The following is a 12,615-nucleotide window of genomic DNA, read 5'->3' as shown; positions in this document are numbered from 1 at the left end:
GTTTACTCATTTCTTATGAAGCCAATAATACAAATGATGATATCTGATGTTTTTCTTTGGATTCTCACTGAAGTCTGGGATTCTGCATAGTTACGAGAGAAAAGCCATAGGCAGTTAGCGTTGACTTAGTTGTGGAACAGGTGGGCAGTACCAGTGATGTTTCTCATCAGAGCAGGGCTGGGAGGAGTTTACAGGTGTGGACTCCCAGCAGCGTTTTGTATTCGGCTGCTCAGTGGCAGGAGCTGCAGGGGGAGGTCCTGCAGACCATGCGGCAGGGGGCCGGCTGGCAGCAGGGCGGCCGGCAGCAGGGGGCCTGCACAGAGAGCAGCTGGCAGCCAGTGGTGGTCCAGCAGCAGGGCCTGCAGACCACGGCCGTGCAGGACGAGGGGCAGCAGCTGATGGGGCGGCAGCAGCCCTGCTGCAGGCTGCAGGGGTCGCAGCAGATGGGGCGGCGGCAGGGCTCACAGATGGGGCGCGTGCAGCGGGGCACGCAGGTGATGGGGCGGCACACGGTGGTCTGGCAGGACACAGGGCGGCAGCAGCAGGGGTCGCGGCAGCAGCAGGGCTGCAGGCAGCCTCCCCCACAGCTCTGGGAGGAGAAGGAGCCGCAGCAGGAGCCGGTCATGGTGGTGTCTGGGGCTGGTGTGGGCTGGAGGGTGGAGAGGAGTTGGGTGTTGTCAGGTGTGAGTGCCTTCCTCCTGCCCTGGGCCCTTTATATACCCTGGCCGGGCACTGATGACCCCCAGGGCACAGGGTCACTTCCTGCAGCTGTGGTTGCCATTGAAACAGAAACCCTGGATTCAGTTCCTGTGGCAGCATCTCCAGCGTTGTTGAGCTGTGCTTCCCTTTCCACGAATAGTTGATGATTTATGTCATCAGAAAAATTGCCCATCCGTCAGCCAGTCCTTCCAGACCGGGTCATGTGACAAGTTGCAGGTCTGAAGGCTCTGGTGTTGCCGTCACCACACTTTCCTCTTGTTCACCCTGGAGATGAGGTGTGGGGCCAGGATGCTCCTGACTCACAAGCCTGGTTCCCAGCTGGCGTGGGGGTGAATCAGACATTTCTCGAAAACCACAGGGGCTCAGGAAGGAGGATGTGTATTGATTCTGCCGTCGGCAAAAATGACCATTGCTTCTGTGGAACAACATACAGATCACCTTGCTCTGGAAGATATTTGTGATCACCCAAGCACTGAAGGGTTGATGTGGAATCTGAGTCGGCATCCAAGCTGAACCATAGTAAGAGTGTGGAAAGAGACTGTGAATGGTGCTGGCCTATTTGGAGGCACAGGAGGAAAGGGAATGGAAGCAAGGTAGATTCTGGACAGTAATCACAAACTTCAGGCATGCAAGGTGAAGGGAGAGCAAGCAATTCAAGGGGAAGAGCTTCTCCCGGAACAATGTCGGACTGGACAAGTGTCACCCGCACTGTGTCTGTCTGCATGCCTGTCCCTGATCAGGGCCAGGCAGTGAAGAGGCAGTATTTCTGCTTCCCGGGGGTGGCATGCGCTTCCTATTGGATTCTCCCAAAGGTGTGGAAAAGATTTGTGAAGAGATCAGTTATCTTTTGTAGACATCGGGGTTTGTCGGATGAGGAATCTGATTGCTTACAAGGTGTAAAAGTGGGATTATGAAAAGACAGGGAGACCAGCGAGCTGGTGGTGGATACAACAGCCTCGTTTTTTTTCAGCTTCAGCTGAGAAAGCTGGGGCTAGAAAGGACGTTCAGCGTTGGGAAGTCTGTTAGACAGCATTGCCCGAGGGCTGCTCGTGGCCTTCAGGCCGGATTGGACGGCTGAGGCCGTTTGGGTGTGTGTTCATTTTTTATACACTCTTTGATCCGCCTTCGTCTTGATCACCTGAGGTCTGAGCTTCTGTCCCATCGTAGGCCATTCCAGTTTTTGGAAGATCATATGTGTGAAGCGGTGTCTCCAGAGTCACACAGATGAAAAAGTGGCCAAGCTTTCCCGGAACCACAGGGCTCCTGTTGGGTGTAAACACTGAGGCGCGACCCCTGGCCTCTTTCCAAATGAGTCGCCCAGGACAGTGACCGTGTCGCAGTAGCTACCATAGTCACCAACAATTCTGTTCCATCTCGTGGGACAGATGGCTTAGGACAGCCACGGAGCTCCAATGGCAGGGATAAGAAGCGTGTGTGCACTCATCGCTGCTGTCAGTTCAGAGGGACGGTGGACTAAGACGTCTGCTTTCTAAAGGCTTAGACCATCAGAAGCTTTGCTGTTCAAAGTCGTGTTCCTAAGAAGGGATCTCCCTCCTGCCTGCACAGGACACAGAGAGGCAGCCTTCGTGTCTCACCCCCCAGGCAGACGTTCAGATGATACGGTCTCAGACAAGCGTTGCCCATGTACCTTAACCCTCAAGTCTCCAGTGAAAGAGGCCCCGCGTCTGTTCCACAGCCCGGTGCTGATGCTGATTCCTTGGCAGGCAGCCCTTTGGGTCGACTTTGAGCTTATCCCTGCACCGCTTGGCTCCTCCAAGCGCTATGGTGCTGGAACGGCCGCGCTGCGTCCTTTGCCGCGGCACAGCAGTGACCTCAGCCTGAGGGCCAGGGATGTGCCCCTCGTCCAGATCCACACATTCTCCCGAACCTAATCGTCAATATTAGCAAGTAGTTGTTAACTATGGTGATGACAGGTGTGGGAATTTTTGTGTTTGAATCAAAACAGAATGTGCTAAGAGTGACTTGTGTGATGGTGAGCGATGCCCTGGTCTTGTTTTGTTAGGAACTAATTAGGGGACCAGTGGCTGTTGGGAAGGTGTAAGGATTCTGAGGACAGAGTGTGCACTGCCTGGGGGAGTCCATTCTCAGAATCTTTGAACACATCCTCCAGTCCTGAGGGTGAGATGGGGAGGGGGAGGGCTGAGGGGGAGGGGCAGCAGGGGGGTGATCCAGGGGAAGTGGGGTTCAGATCTGTGTGGTGTGACACAGAGCAAGGGACCTGCACATTCCCAGTCCCACTTTCCTCATCTGTGAAATGGGCAGACTCCAGTGCCTGGTGTCCCTCATAGGCTGAGCCTAAAATCCGTACAAATGTGGAAGATGGACAAGCGATTATCAGTAATTGAAAGCAGAAAATATTTTGCTTGGAAGAGTCAGAAAAATTAAATAGGGAACTGATGGAAATTTACTCAGAAATAAATACATAAATGAATGAATAAATAAATAAATAAATAAATGTTCTGCTTAAAGACAAGGGAAACTAAACCAGGAGTCTCTTACAGCTTTCGCTATTTAATTCCCTTGGATTGTTTAGTGTGAAAGAAAGCATCTAATTACCAGAGATATAAATGGGTGCAGGGTTCCTCTTCTCTCTAATGCTGAACTCCTGTTCCCAAACCCTGCCGTCTAGGACTCGCTACTACAGACTTGCAGAATCCATTTTGAAAGATCTGAGCCTGAATTTGAAGGTTTTTTCACTTGTTTATTATATTTAGTAGGAAATATATCTCTGCGGTCTATCCTGGGGGAAAAAACATCCTTCTCCTGAGTTCTTGCCTGCTCTCAACAGCTCAGAGTGGAACAGGCAGCACGTCTCCTGCGGCTGTTTGGTACTGTGCTGGTCAAATGCACCACGGGGAACAGAAGGAACTGAATGGTGCAGCCCTGATGGCTCCCCACGTGCCAGGCATTTGACACACGTGAAGTCAGTTCTACATTGCTGAGTGTCAGTTTTCCCATTGTGCAGATGAGAAAAGCTGAGGTTCAGATAGGCGAAGCTATGCTGATGTCGAATTCTTGCTTGTGAATATCTACTGTTTGCACTTCGTGTTGTAAGGACAATTCCATTCCAGTTGAGTTTGACCCAACAAGTAGAAATCAAGTCTCAACTATGTACTAAACATCGCTCTCTGTACCAGGAACCAAAACAAGCAAACTGGTCCCTTCCTTGGGGACAAATAAATAGATGATCCAACGCAATGCCTTATAGGGAGGGAGGCAAGCTCAGGATGCTGTTGGAAAACACTAGAGCCACCCAATGTAGCCTGGTGTCTGTGTGTGTGTGTGTTTTCACATGAATGTGCATTGGTATGCATGCATGTGTGTGGTGTGAGCATTAGCAAGGGTGTTAGAACGGGACTACAGGAAAAGGTGGAGCTGAATCTTGGAAGTGGATCAGTTAGGTAGATGCAGAAGGTGGAGGGAAGAAGTGGGTGAACAAGTATTCCATAAAAACAAAAGAACGTGTGCAAAAGCAAGGACATTTGGAACTACAAGTACCCAGTAACTATGAAGCTTGAAGCAAAACTTAGTGAGGAGTGGGAAGCCTGGGTCTGCAGAGGGGGGCGAAGGGCAGGTGGCAGAGGGCTGCATTCGCACAGATTTCCTACCGACAGGAGCAGTCCGAGGAGCCTTGGCCTCTTGCATCCCCTTCCGATGCTCATAGGATTCCTAGCACCTGTCTCTTCCCCTCTGTCTCCCTCATCTTCTGCGTCTCCACACAGCGGCCTCTGCACCTTTCTCTCTCTTCTCCACTGTCTCCTGAGTCCCTCATCTCTTCCCTTTCTTGTCTCTTTTGGGTTATCATTGCCATTTTTATTCAAGTCCTAATAAGCCCAAGATTTTTTCCTTTTGCACTTTAAGGAAAAAGTTTGCCCCTCCGATTCATCCTGATGACAGCCTAGCAGGTGCTCTTGCAATCTTATGACCACATTTTGCCTGCTAGCTCCGGGCGTCTTCAATGTGGCTTGTTCTGGAAGGGTTCGGGGTCTTGTTCGTCATTCCTCAAACCCAGGTCTTCCCCTGAGAGAGAGATCCTGCAGTTCCAATCATAAAACAGTGCACACTCTTGACCCCCATTGCCAGATATTTTGATTCCATGGATTCATTTGGGCCCTCAGGATGTGCCTGGACCACACTTTGAAAAGTGCTGTTCCAGGTCCAGTGGTAAGAAGATGGGATGTGCTGGGCTGGTCAGTCTGCTGCTGGGGCCCCCTCCAGGCTTGGTGTATTCTGTCCCCACTCCTACCCTTCTTCACTAACGCCGTGTTTCCTCACTTCTCTCACCTGACAGACTGTGAGCTCCACGGCTGCAAGGGTGTAACTTGTTTGTCCCTAGTGGGGCAGGAGCAGCCTTGGACAGTCCCTTGATAAGCAGCTACTCAAGGCATGGGATTCCCTTGGATAAAGTTCTGCTTAGGTTGAGCTTCGGTTCCCTTGTATAGATTCTAAAATCCTGCTCATCTGTGTTTACTAATGAACAGGTGCCAATGAATGAATCAGGGAACGGGGCAGTCTGCTGTGCCAGGAAAAATTAGTTTATTGACAACAGTAAGCAGTACATTACAAAAGGCAATGCTGAGCGTTGAGCAGCCAGAACCTTCAGAGTTCAGGCTGGGCTGCAAAGTCCACACCAGGGACTTTACAGGTCAGTTTGCTGTCCATGATGACTTCTGCTGGTGCAGCCCAGGGGAGTTCAGCTAAGGCTGGCGCTGGGCGTCTGCTTCTATCAGGCTGCAAGCAGGCGATAGGCTGTAAAACTACTGTCGCTTTGGGTGAGGGGTGAGGCGATTGGTTTTTCTTTCAACTTGATTTAAAGGCAAAGTAGATTCTTGAGCTCCAGGGAGTTGCTCTGTGGAGACAGCAGCTCAGTGGCAGGAGCTGCAGGGGGAGGTCCTGCAGACCATGCGGCAGGGGGCCGGCTGGCAGCAGGGCGGCCGGCAGCAGGGGGCCTGCACAGAGAGCAGCTGGCAGCCAGTGGTGGTCCAGCAGCAGGGCCTGCAGACCACGGCCGTGCAGGACGAGGGGCAGCAGCTGATGGGGCGGCAGCAGCCCTGCTGCAGGCTGCAGGGGTCGCAGCAGATGGGGCGGCGGCAGGGCTCACAGATGGGGCGCGTGCAGCGGGGCACGCAGGTGATGGGGCGGCACACGGTGGTCTGGCAGGACACAGGGCGGCAGCAGCAGGGGTCGCGGCAGCAGCAGGGCTGCAGGCAGCCTCCCCCACAGCTCTGGGAGGAGAAGGAGCCGCAGCAGGAGCCGGTCATGGTGGTGTCTGGGGCTGGTGTGGGCTGGAGGGTGGAGAGGAGTTGGGTGCTGTCAGGTGTGAGTGCCTTCCTCCTGCCCTGGGCCCTTTATATACCCTGGCCGGGCTCTGATGACCCCCAGGGCATGGGATCATTCCTTATTAATCTCTGGCCAATTAGGTGAGGATTTAGCGTTGGTTAGTGGTGTTTTCGGTCATCCCTTACCTCATACTTGTGAATGTACACACACCACAAATATTCTTTCATTTTTTTCTTATTATGAATTCTTACCAAATTTAGACATTGGATTCAATTCTGGTGAATTTGCCTTGAAATATCCCTGATCTGAGAAGGGGGAAGCATGTGTTTTCAGAACTAGGATGGTGCCTGATCACGCTGCTCCTTGGCCCTGAAGGGAACCTGTGCTCTTTGCCTTCAAACACTCTCATGATTACCACCCAGTGACCTGTCTTACTGACAACGTGGATGTGACAGCAGCAGGCCAACAGCGTCACTCCAGTGAAGACAACAGCCGTGCTGCCTGGGTATCACCTTCCGCGACTCACTTAAAGGCAGGTTTGTGGTTTTCCACGTGCGGAAGGACCACATGGGGTCCTGGGACCTGCCACGCTGGCTTAGTCACTCTCCCCTGAGTAGGACCCAGGCTTTCTCGCTCTGGTTGTTGATGTCTGCTCATTCACCTGGAATGCCCTCCGCATCCTTCCAACCCGAGCCCAGCTTCCTTGATTGTAGAGCTGTTTGCATGGAGCCACCAGGGCTTTTAGCTTTGGACTTTATTTGGGTGAGTCACTGTGCCTGTAGAGTCTGCAGAGAATATATAGGCCTGTGCCCACCTCGCCGGCTGCAGAGGCTGGGAGGGTTTACCACGGCCACACAGTAAGGTCAGAGCGTGGGGCTGGAGCTCCAGGCCTCCTCGTTCGCAAGTGGCCTCTTCTTTGACTTGTACTTGGTGGACTCAGAACACCCGCCTTTAGGCAGAGAAGAGAACTGATTGAGTAGTTAGCAAGTTCCTTCCTTCATTTCAGCAGCATCATTGGAAGTGATACTGAAAAAATAAGTCTACCCCAGTGACAGAGCTCAGGACCTCAGCGCAGGGCCAGCGTGAGGCTCTTGCTGGACACCTGCACTCATTTTCCTCTAACAGAGGTTTCCCATAGTCCCCCTGGACGCAGTGTTTCATTGGTTGACGCTGGATATCGGTTGCCATTTTTCTGCCTACGACAAAAGAACTTTAAAGGACCATCTATTATTATTTGGTTTGTCCCAGGGACTTCGTATGTCTTACCTGGTTAATCATCATTGTAACTGATTGAGGCAGGTAGTACTGTCCCCACTTTGTAGACGGGGAATCTGAAGCTTAGAAGTTAACTGGTCTCCCTGAGTTCTCACACTCTTGAAAGAAGTCTAGATTCAAACTAAACCATGTCTGACCTGTAAGTCTGTGTTTTAACAAATGGGATTCTCCTTCAGTTGAACCCAAATAGGTTTTCTTGTACTAGCCAAAAAACAATTTCATCTCTAAACCTAGATATTTATTAACCTATGCCTGCCAAAAATTTATGAAAATTTAAAATAAAATCAATCCTGGTCATTCCCCCATTTTTATTTTCACTAGGAAACCATCTGCTCATCTCTCACTCTGATTGGAGCATTAAGCTAGCTTCTCACTGCCACCATGGTTGACACCCAGCTGTTTCTGTATAACAAGCAACCACAAACTCTCCTCACATACAGTGACAAGTATTTATTTCTTGGTCACATGTCAGCAGGTCATTTGGTGTTTGGCAAATTAAGGCTGGAGCTGGCATCTGGTCATAGGTTGGTTTGAGACTTCCTTTTGGAGTCTAGTTGCCATTTTCACAAATAAAATACAAGGTTTCCCATTAAATTTGAATTTCAGATGAATAACAAATATTTTTTGTTATAGTCATGTTTGAATAGGCATTGGGCATACTTACACTCTGTTTATCTGAAATTCCAGTTAAATGAGGTGTTCTATATGTTAGCTAGCAACCCCACTTCTGGTAGCAATCCCAGGCATACAACACATTTCAAGGAGAGGAAAGGCTACTTCTCCCAGCAGGGAGAGAAAAGGAGCGAGCAAATATTAATGAACAATAATCTAAAGTCCTAGAGAATCAATTATTTTAATAATCTTTGTTGTAAAACCTAGACAAAGACTTTTAGAAAGTCAAATTAGATTATGTCCACCAGGTCTCCATTTATGTGGGTAATGTCTCTCCCCCTCCCCTTCTGTCTTCCTGGTCAACCAAGAAGTGTCATTGATTAAACAAGGACTGCCTAATTTCTCTGTAAGAAGTTCTTGTTGTCAGTCTTATGTTAGTTTAGATTGGCTCAGTATTTAAAAGAGAAAAAAATATCTTCTGGGAATATCACCAATTTCATGAAAGTAGATATTTACTTAATCAAATAGTTCATTAAGAATTCTATTTTATTGCTTAAAATAAGTATAAATTATTCCAGTGTCTAGCAGTTGAAAATTCCTCTTAGAGAAAATATAACTGAGAGACTTGAGTTAGCATGGATCTATCATTTGACTACATAGACGCAGGAATTCTGGATTCAATGTTTAAAGCAATAAATTTCTGAGCTAAAATAAAATTAAAATCGCCAAATTCCAGAGTGAAGAATATCAGCTACTGTTTTGTTCAGCCTGTAACCAACTCAAGAACAGACTGTTCCATCTGGGATCTGGTGCTGTACCTTCAGGATAGTGGCCAGTGTGAGAGCTGGCTAATGCCTCCCACAAAGCCAAAGGTATTACATAGGACCATTAGCAGCCAAGATTCTAGAAGGGATCCTATCTGAGACAGGAAAAATTCAGCCCACTGACCAAGAGAAGTCTGAAGAATCTTACCTCTGAGTAGTGTTGATGGAAGGGTAAAAGAAAATCTGTATAGGCCGGCGCTGCGGCTCACTAGGCTAATCCTCCACCTGCGGTGCTGGTATTGTGGGTTCTAGTCCTGGTTGGGGCGCTGGATTCTGTCCCGGTTGCCCCTCTTCCAGGCCAGCTCTCTGCTGTGGCCCGGGAGTGCAATGGAGGATGGCCCAGGTCCTTGGGCCCTGCACCTGCATGGGAGACCAGGAGGAAGCTCCTGGCTTCGGATCAGTGTGGTGCGCCGGCCGCAGAGCACTGGCCATAGTGGCCACTTGGGGGGTGAACCAACAGAAAAAGGAAGACCTTTCTCTCTGTCTCTCTCTCTCTCTCTCTCTCACTGTCTGACTCTGCCTGCTTAAAAAAAAAAAAAATCTGTATTCATACTGAAAGGTTATAGTTTATGTGGTTTAGAATCCAATTTTTAGATTAATCTTAGGTGTGAAAATCCAAATCTGAGAAATTCATTTGTCCCAGGTCAAAGAAACTCCTGGGGCTTCCAGCAGTAGCCAACTCAGAACTATAATGTGGAACAAGCAGTGGCGGTCCATTTCCTCGTGTGATGTGTCTTAATCTATCACAAGCCAATATTATGCAGGAATTGTTGGGGCTGGTGCCGGGGCACACATCCAGTTAAGCCACGGTCTGCAGTGTCGGCATGCCATATGGGTGCTGGTTCAAGTCTCGGCTGATTCTCTTCCAATCCAGCTCTCTCTTAATGGCCTGGGAAAGTGGCGGAAGATGGCCCAAGTCCTTGGGGCCCTGCACCCACTGGGAAACCCAGATGAACTCCTGGCTCTTTTTTAAAAAAAGATTTATTTATTTGAGAGGTAGAGTTATAGAAAGAGAGAGAGAGAGAGAGAGAGAGAGAGAACGGTCTTTCATCTACTGGTTCACTTCCCAAATGTCCAGAGCTGAGCCGATCTGAAGCCAGGAGCCAGGAGCTTCTTCCAGGTCTTCCACACAGGTGCAGGGACCCAAACACTTGGGCCATCTTCTACTGCTTTCCCAGGCCATAGCAGAGAGCTGGATTGGAAGAGGAGCAGCCGGGACATGCATGGGTGCCCATACAGGATACAGGATGCTGTTGCTGCAGGTGGAGGCTTAGCTCACTATGCCACAGCATTGGCTCTGGCTTGTATTCTTTTTTTTTTTTTTTTTGACAGGCAGAGTGGATAGTGAGAGAGAGAGACAGAGAGAAAGGTCTTCCTTTTTGCCGTTGGTTCACCCTCCAATGGCCGCTGCGGCCAGCACATTGTGCTGATCCAAAGCCAGGAGCCAGGTGCTTCTCCTGGTCTCCCATGCGGGTGCAGGGCCCAAGGACTTGGGCCATCCTCCACTGCCTTCCCGGGCCATAGCAGAGAGCTGGCCTGGAAGAGGGGCAACCGGGATAGAATCCAGCGCCCCAACTGGGACTAGAACCCGGTGTGCCGGCGCTGCAAGGCGGAGGATTAGCCTGTTAAGCCACGGTGCCGGCCTTGTATTCTTTTTAGAATATGACTTTCCTCTACCCACTCATCTACACGATTGTCTACCACCAGAAACCCTGTGGTTTGGTGAATGTGGTGGCTCCCAAAGCTGCAGCTTGGACATGACTCAGATCACTGTCAGGTGAGGCGTGGGTAGGCACTGGATGGTAATTGTCCCATAGCAAGAGGTCAGTTCTCTTAGGAGGAATGAGTAGAGAATTTGCTGAATGTCAGTACTTCCTCCTGAATGAAATAAAACTGTGCTTCACCAAGCCAGTCGCACTAAACTCTGCATTTCCGGGGCCTCTTTTGATTTCTGCCGCAGTGTTTCAGTAGTCTTAGTCTGGTGATAAAAGAAGAATTTTAGATGGCACCATCTGCCTCTTGGCATTTTTCTTTCATTTCTCTGCTTTTTGTTTTTTTCCACTATATTAAGTCCTCAGGTGTAAAGACATCATACACGCTCTGTGAGTGTAAGGAGCCAATCAGAAGTTCTCACAACCCACGAGTAGCTGGCTGCTGCCAGGGGCGCACAAGGGCTGTTCTGCAGTCTGGGATTCTCACTCTCCCCGCTTCACGTTTGTCAGCACAAAGAGCTGTTATTATCGCAGCTCCACCTCAACGAATAATTGTAACTCATGGAGGTGAGACTTCAACTCACCTGCATGCAGAAATGCCTTTAATTATCATTCAAGTAAATGCAAGACAGCAAGGAAGGCATCCTCTGACTGCCAGTAACTTAGCGCTGCTTCCCTACTCTGCCTGCGTGCCAGACCAGCAGTGGTTTGTAGCTCTTTCTGAAAAGAGGTGCTGTCTGTTCCCCCACCGCTTGCATGTGGTTCGGCCTAATAACTTGCTTTGATGAACAGGATGTGGTGGAAGTGGTGTGTAGGAGTCTGGAACTTAAGCCTCAAGCCCTGAAGCTTCACCTGTGTCCTCTTTGAAAATTTTACCATCCTACAAAGAAGTCCAGGAGAGGCAACCAGAGAACAAGGGCCACGTGGATAAACAAACTGCAGAAGGAAAACCATATGATTATCTCAATAGATGCAGAGAAAGCATTTGATAAAATACAACACCCTTTCATTATGAAAACTCTAAGCAAATTGAGTATAGAAGGAACATTCCTCAACACAATCAAGGCAATTTATGAAAAACCCACAGCCAGCATCCTTTTGAATGGGGAAAAGTTGGAAGCATTTCCGCTGAGATCTGGTACCAGACAGGGATGCCCACTCTCACCATTGCTATTTAATATAGTACTGGGAGTTTTAGCGGGAGCCATTAGGTAAGAAAAAGAAATTAAAGGGATACAAATTGGGAAGGAAGAACTCAAACTATCCCTTTTTGCAAATGATATGATTCTTTATTTAGGGGATCCAAAGACTCTACTTAGAGACTATTGGAACTCATAGAAGAGTTTGGCAAAGTAGCAGGATATAAAATCAATGCACAAAAGTCAATAGCCTTTGTATACACAGACAATGCCATGGCTGAGAAAGAACTTCTAAGATCAATCCCATTCACAAAAGCTACAAAGACAATTAAATATCTTGGAATAAACTTAACCAAGGATGTCAAAGATCTCTACAATGAGAATTACAAAACTGAAAGAAAAAAAAAATAGAAGAGGATACCAAAAAATGGAAAAATCTTTCATGCTCATGAATTGGAAGACTCAATATCATGAAAATGTCCATTCTCCCAAAAGCAATTTATAGATTCAATGTGATACCAATCAAAATACCAAAGACATTCTTCTCAGATCTGGAAAAAATGATGCTGAAATTCATATGGCGAAACAGGAGACCTCGAAGAGCTAAAGCAATCTTGTACAACAAAAACAAAGCCGGAGGCATCACAGTACCAGATGTCAAGACTTACTACAGAGCAGTTATAATCAAAACAGCATGGTAGTGGTACAGAAACAGATGAACAGACCAATGGAACAGAATAGAAACACCAGAAATCAATCTAAGCAACTACAGCCAACTTATATTTGATCAAGGATCTAAAATGAATTCCTGGAGCAAGGACAGTCTATTCAACAAATGGTGCTGGAAAACTGGATTTCCACATGCAGAAGCATGAAGCAAGACACCTACCTTGCACCTGACACAAAAATCCACTCAAAATGGATTAAAGATCTAAATCTACGACCCGACACCATCAAATTATTGGAGAACATTGGAGAAACCCTGCAAGATATAGGCACAGGCAAAGATTTCTTGGAAAAGACCCCAGAGGT

The 12,615-nt window shown here is 48.5% G+C and overlaps 2 protein-coding genes across 2 annotated transcripts; both read right to left on the bottom strand.

The window, feature by feature from the left end:
* Positions 1-229: 229 nt before the first annotated feature.
* Positions 230-625, bottom strand: LOC133746808 (keratin-associated protein 2-1-like). The gene has a single exon (XM_062175061.1). It carries the CDS (start codon positions 623-625, stop codon positions 230-232), a length of 396 nt encoding a protein of 131 aa, XP_062031045.1.
* A 4,981-nt stretch (positions 626-5,606) lies between these two features.
* Positions 5,607-6,002, bottom strand: LOC133746807 (keratin-associated protein 2-1-like). The gene has a single exon (XM_062175060.1). It carries the CDS (start codon positions 6,000-6,002, stop codon positions 5,607-5,609), a length of 396 nt encoding a protein of 131 aa, XP_062031044.1.
* Between the last annotated feature and the right edge of the window lie 6,613 nt (positions 6,003-12,615).

The sequence above is a fragment of the Lepus europaeus genome, chromosome 18 (genome assembly GCF_033115175.1).
Source record: "Lepus europaeus isolate LE1 chromosome 18, mLepTim1.pri, whole genome shotgun sequence".
NCBI lineage: Eukaryota > Metazoa > Chordata > Mammalia > Lagomorpha > Leporidae > Lepus > Lepus europaeus.
Note: the sequence above shows the minus strand (reverse complement) of the source record. Positions and strands in the feature narration are given on the sequence as shown.

Coding starts and splice junctions, on each gene's coding strand:
- LOC133746808 (XM_062175061.1), bottom strand. CDS start 625: ATGACCGGCTCCTGCTGCGGCTCCTTCTCCTCCCAGAGCTGTGGGGGA.
- LOC133746807 (XM_062175060.1), bottom strand. CDS start 6,002: ATGACCGGCTCCTGCTGCGGCTCCTTCTCCTCCCAGAGCTGTGGGGGA.